The following is a 6,211-nucleotide window of genomic DNA, read 5'->3' on the forward strand; positions in this document are numbered from 1 at the left end:
TACAAAAAACACACTTAACAAATGTTTGAAACACCTAGTGAATAAGGCTACCGCTACACAGGACATATCAGTAAATGTACTTATAATTGCCTGGCCAGTCACATCAACTCTACTGGAACAAGTCGTCAATGAGATGTTCTGCACGGGAGTGTATCCTAACGTGCTAAAGAGCACGCGTGTATGTCCTGTGTACAAGGGCAAAGGTGAGATGAGCAGAGTTGATAATTATAGACCTATAACTATTGTACCAATTATTTTAAAGATAATTGAGTCGATTATTTCCTCTCACCTAATGTCACATTTAGAATGCAATGATCTTGTGGCAAACAACCAATATGCCTATCGTAAGTACCGGTCCATCACAGCGGCTGCACAGAGACTGGTGGATTCAATAATTACGGGGTTGGATGGTAAGTCCAAAGTAGCAGTAATGATGTTGAGACCTGTCAAAAGCGTTTGATGCAATCAGTCGCGAATTACTCTTGGAGAAACTATGTCACTATGGTATGCGAAGCAAAACATACGATCTTCTGAAATCATTTTTATCACGCACAATTCAGACAGTTGAAGTAATATCAGGTGGGAAAAAAATACGCAGTAGTGGAGGTGACGTGAAACATGGAATTCCTCAAGGATCTTCATTAGGAAATACCCTCTTCGTGACATTTATTAATGACCTACCGTCCCATATCACTGATGGTTTATTGGTTTTGTTCGCTGATGTTACCACTGTAATTGTGTGTGCCCGAACTTACGACGAACTCTATATAAAACTAGGAAATGTCCATATGAGTCTGATGAAATGGTTCACTTCCAATGGTCTCATACTAAATGCTGCTAAATCTAGTTTAATATTGTTCTCTGGTAAATCAATCCCGAGGCCAACGTGTTTAGATAGTCCAAAGCCCATAACTGACCACATTAAGTACTTAGGATTCATTCTGGATGACAATTTAACGTGGAAGCGTCATATAAATTCTATGTTTGGTAGACTAAGCAGTGCGGCTTATGCACTAAAAAAAATTAAAACCTGTCGTTACAGATTGCATACTACGACAAACATATTTCACATATTTTCGCTCCATAATGTCGTATGGTACCATTCTATGGGGCGACTCCACTGATTCTGACAGGGTATTAATTATTTAAAAACGAGCAATGAGGATACTTGCTTAGGATGTATTCGATGTATTTATATGGATTAATCACATTCATGCGAAAAATATTACACAACTTTGAAAGGCATGAAAGCCGTTATAACACTTGCTCCACAGGACGACTGAGGGTCGTACCGCGACGGTTAGCACTCACTGAAAAAAATCCGCGCGTAATCGGCCCGACTTATTATGAGCATCTACCCATTGACTTAAAAAATGAGCCTAATGATGAAACATTTGATCGTTGACTGAAGGACTTTTTGTTGGATAATGCGTATTATTCCACTGAAGAATATAGGAACATGGTCTTGTAATATATGTTGTAATTTGTAGATTATTAGGTATAAATATTATTTTACAGAAATGAATAAATTACATAAACTTAATGCATACAATCATTATATTGACATAATTATTATTATATTATTTAATATGTTCCTACATTATTTCAGATAACTACATTAACTATGTTAAAATTATGTAGTGCAAAACTTGTACTGGATATTTGTAATTTTTTTAAATGTAACGTTTATTACTATTTGTAACGATTCTTGTAATACAATATATTGTATATAATAATGTAAAGTTCACACGATAATAAATAAATCTAAATTATCGATACGTTAAGAAGAAGACACTAATAAGATACAAATGATTTAACTTCGTCGTCGTCTTTATTATGTGCTACAAAGATCGAACACAAAAAAATCCTTCGATTTAACTGGAAAGGCATTTAACGTCGCCTTACTACTGACCACAGATACATATATCATCATCAATCCATTTCCACGTCCGACTGTTGGACACAGGTCTCCTCTCAGGCGAGGGTATAGGCCATAGTATAGGGTATAGGCCAGACCGGCAAAATGATAGTGACGGAGTGAAGATATTTGTGTTTTCCATCCGTTACTCTCATCTCTGGACTGTATTCGCACTTTCCATCAGGCGCGGTGCAGTCATTTTGTCGAGTCGCAATAAAAAAAAAAAAAAAAAAAAAATAGTCCGCCACCTTGGCCCAATGCGGGTTGGGGACTTATATACGTTTCCTGAGGGTTGTGAACCTTTCGGCTCTACTCATGGTAAATTTCAAATAAAATTATACATTCTGCCGCCGTTAGGTAGTTGAAAAGGCGCTTGTGACAAAATTTCAAAACCGAGAAAATAATGTTTAAAGAAATGAAATTCACAAATTTAAAAAAAAAATACTTTTCTTACCTAGAAACAAATTTAAATAGTGCCAGATCGGCCTTTTTTATTGTTCACGGCAGTATACAACAGTTTTTTTGAAAAAATGTCACGTGCGCCCTTCCAAGTAACGGCGCCGGCGCGGGCGGCAGTGGTGACAGTGGTATTAGGTATGTGCAAATTGTCACTTTCCATATTGCTGATAAGACTGCTTTGTTGTTTACTTTTCGACCAAAGACCATTCAATATAAAAATATATAATCAATCCCTAAATAAATTTAAAATTTTAAAAACCAACTGGTCTTCAAAAGACAGTTCAAGGATTTTAGATTAAAAAAGCATGTCAGAATTATTCCAAGGTAGGAATTTCTGAGACACTGCTACAAACAGAGTACTTAAGTCAATGGTTATCTGTTTTATAAGTCAGTGTTTGTTGAACATACTTAATTAATGGATAAATTATAATAATTTTTTTAGATATAAACGTAATGTAATAATAATTATATCCGCGGCAGAACGGTTACTATTCCCGGGCCGGCCGGGAGAAATATTTGTATGGCCGTGTAATTTGTGGTTGTCTATGTCCATGGCACCCCTGATACAGGGTTTCCCTAGTGCGGGGCTATGAGCGTGTCTGTTATTGTTATTATTATTATCATAATTAACCGACTGTATTTTTTTATAATAAAAGGTAGGTAGTTTACGAAAAAGGTAGTGCGCTTGTTGTAAGCGACACGTCTATCCTTAACTGTTGCAGTGCCACTCAGAGTTGTTTTAAATCGCAGACATTGTTTAATCATCGACATTGATAAGAAGAGAACGTGCCAAATTAACTCTATGATTTATAAATAACGAGTTTGCTAGTTCAATATAACGCATTGGAATATTCAAATAAATAGATAACGCGCCAAGCAATTACAGAATTAATTGAACTATTGGAAAGTATTCTTTGCTATTTAGGTACCATAGTAACAAAATTAACTCCTGGGCACCCACAACATCGATATCAGAAACAATTTTATAAAAGTAATTGGTCCTAATGGAATCGAACCCGGGACTTCTCCGTCTAATGTCTAAAGTGCTGCTGTGACGAGGATGTCAAATTCTGTGGTGACAAAGTTGACAATACTTCATAAGCATTATACCTACCTATAATAGTAGGTGTTCAGAACATACGCTAATTCTCTTAATGAGAACATATATCATTGTGGAATGCGATAACTATTTTCATTTATCATATTAAGTTAAATGCTAAAGACAAAACTATATTATCTATCTAACTTTATAGCCCATTCTAAGTTCAATAAAACTGATAAAATTTGATTAGCATAATCCATGAATACGTCGCAAAAGTTATTTAGTTATTATTAGGACAAAGTTATTTGATAACATGCCTTTTCCAGTACGTAAAAGCTTTTTTTCGTGTTATATACATGTGGCCTTCTTCTTTTCCAACCATTATCCGCAGAATGCTTAGGTAGGTGTTTTCCCAATGAACGCTATTGCTTCCGGTCTTGTGTCTTTTTCATCCAGTCTTTCCCTGCCACTTTAACAAGTTACATTAACTTTGGGTAAAATCAAATAAAGTCCACAGCTTGATGACAAACTGACTTTTGAAAATATAAAAATTTCTAAACGAATGTTAATGTCAAACTACTGTTTCTAAACCAAACGAAAAACTTCAATTTCATAACCTCAAAGTTTCACTTGAAATTTTGTATTTTTCACTAAAATTGTTGTTAATATATCGAAATGAGGATAACACAAGTTTTATCCAGTGCTCCTTCGAGGCACAACTCGAGGAGATACCAAAAAGAACCAGTTCCTTTTCAAATGTTGCTACCTCTTGCATTGAAGAAGACGGTATCAGGAAAGAGTGATAAAATGAAGGAAGCTGCTTGTATGCAGGAGATGACGGTGATGTTCGCTTGTTTTAAAAAGCATGAGTTTGACCAAGCACAGTGTGCGAAAGAAGTATCGAGTTTTCAAGGTTGTTATAAGGCCTATATGGACAAAATGCAAACTCAAAGGGAACAGGGGAAAAAAGGTATTCTAGTACCAGGAGAGAAGAATCTAACGCATAGACAAATGAATCAGTTGTTAAAATCTTTTCCGCCAAAGAAGTAAAGGTTAAATAGTTGAATTGTTGGCCTTGTGTGCAAGACTATTGCAGAATGTCATCAAAAGATGTGTTTTAATTTTTATTAGTTTGTATTTATGTGATTAAAGAGTGAAATTATTGTAAGGTTTTTATTTTCAAAGAGAAATATCAGAAGATAGAAAGTATCTGCATGTCAGTATTGTCATTGGTTTGCAAATAATAACTTTACAATAGAGACCAAAACTTTAAAACATAATTCACTATAATTTGTCTTCCAGGTTCTATAAAACCTCTAGGTGAATGTCGATACCTACACAAAATAGCATTTTTTGCTATGCTTTTGTCACAAAACAGAGTGATTTCTTTACTTTTAAATATGGAACCTATAATATACATAAAAAGGTGTATATTTACTTAACTTAATAACGTTTTTTAAAAATTACGTAACTTAATAAGTAAAAAATGCTATTTGTGGCATACGTGAGAGGTATCAATGGATATTATGCTAAATTTAATTATTTCGATTATGCCAAATCATCAAATAATCACAAAAAGGTATTTGGAGATTGTGAGACTCGGAATTGAATATTGGCTCCTAGGTTTTTGCCATATATAAATAGGCATTGAAATTTTATAAAACTATTGACTCAAACACCCCCTTTAAGGGAACACAGCAACAAATGTTTTCTTTGGTATTTTTATCCATTATAAGCATTTTGATTTGACTTTAATGTGTGTGACTTTATTACCTCTTGCAGAATGTCTTGGTTTATGATATAAATTTCGTAAGTGACAAATATTTATTTACAATGTACAACCTCTTGAGTTTCTTATTCATTCTTATGAGGGGAATCTGTTTTACAATGAGTAGTAGAATTCCATTGATATACTGTTTCAAGTGTAATAGAATAGCTTACCTGTGAAATAAAGATTGAGTGGCAATAAAGTAAAAAATATCCAGTAATACTTTTAGTTAAGGTAGTAAACTGGACAGATTGCAGTGGCAACATGTAGGTGACATTACTGTTTCTAAGCTTGGTGACACCTATTATTCTTAGATGTTGAGTGTCGTCTAAACATTCTGCAGCACTCCTTGCAATAACAAGTAAATTATTATAGTGACAATTGAAAAATATTCATAAATCCAAATTAGTGATATATAAACATAACAATTTTACACATTGATAATGCCTCACAAGTTTTGTTTCCTTTACATAATATTTTGTTATTGACCAAATTTTGGGGTGCTGCTCCTACCACTATTGGATTTTTTAGCAAATTTGTTGTAATAAAAAAAATTCTTCACTAGGAAATAATAGATTCCGAAAAAAATTATTTCTAACTCACATACGCGTCAGTATACACTCCAGTGTTCTTGGTTATGATTTTTGTTTGAGACCACTCTCTGTGCAAGTGTGCTCAGGTTTTTTAAACTGCAACTGTATTGTCATTCCTCTGTATGATAAACCCCTTTCCCTCTTTCCCCTAACCCCTTGACCTGTTAATATCAAATTCCTCCTAAAGTTAGTGCAGTCTCCTTTTGTGTATGTTCTATGTAAACTTATTAAAAGTAACAATTTGTTTCTGTAATATGCATATGATTATGTCGCCGGTTGTTGTTCTCTTCTCAGCGAAGTCTGTCGAAATCCAGTGGTCAAATTTTGAGTAATGAACATGTGTCTTCCTTAAGTTGACATTGGGATCATCGATTGTATCAATGGCTCCATTGATACAATCAATGATATAACAATTTCAAGAAGAATAAAAA

At 34.2% G+C, this 6,211-nt stretch overlaps 1 protein-coding gene across 1 annotated transcript; it reads left to right on the plus strand.

Moving 5' to 3' along the window:
• The first annotated feature begins 4,041 nt into the window (after positions 1-4,041).
• LOC113231136 (coiled-coil-helix-coiled-coil-helix domain-containing protein 1) lies at positions 4,042-4,469 on the plus strand. The gene has a single exon (XM_026465326.1). It carries the CDS (start codon positions 4,095-4,097, stop codon positions 4,467-4,469), a length of 375 nt encoding a protein of 124 aa, XP_026321111.1. The 5' UTR covers positions 4,042-4,094.
• The last annotated feature ends 1,742 nt before the right edge of the window (positions 4,470-6,211 follow it).

This window comes from Hyposmocoma kahamanoa, unplaced genomic scaffold (assembly GCF_003589595.1).
Source record: "Hyposmocoma kahamanoa isolate Upper Pololo Valley unplaced genomic scaffold, ASM358959v1 64, whole genome shotgun sequence".
Classification (NCBI taxonomy): domain Eukaryota; kingdom Metazoa; phylum Arthropoda; class Insecta; order Lepidoptera; family Cosmopterigidae; genus Hyposmocoma; species Hyposmocoma kahamanoa.

What these genes read in the sequence shown, in the direction of transcription:
- LOC113231136 (XM_026465326.1), top strand. Translation starts at nt 4,095, where the DNA reads ATGAGGATAACACAAGTTTTATCCAGTGCTCCTTCGAGGCACAACTCG.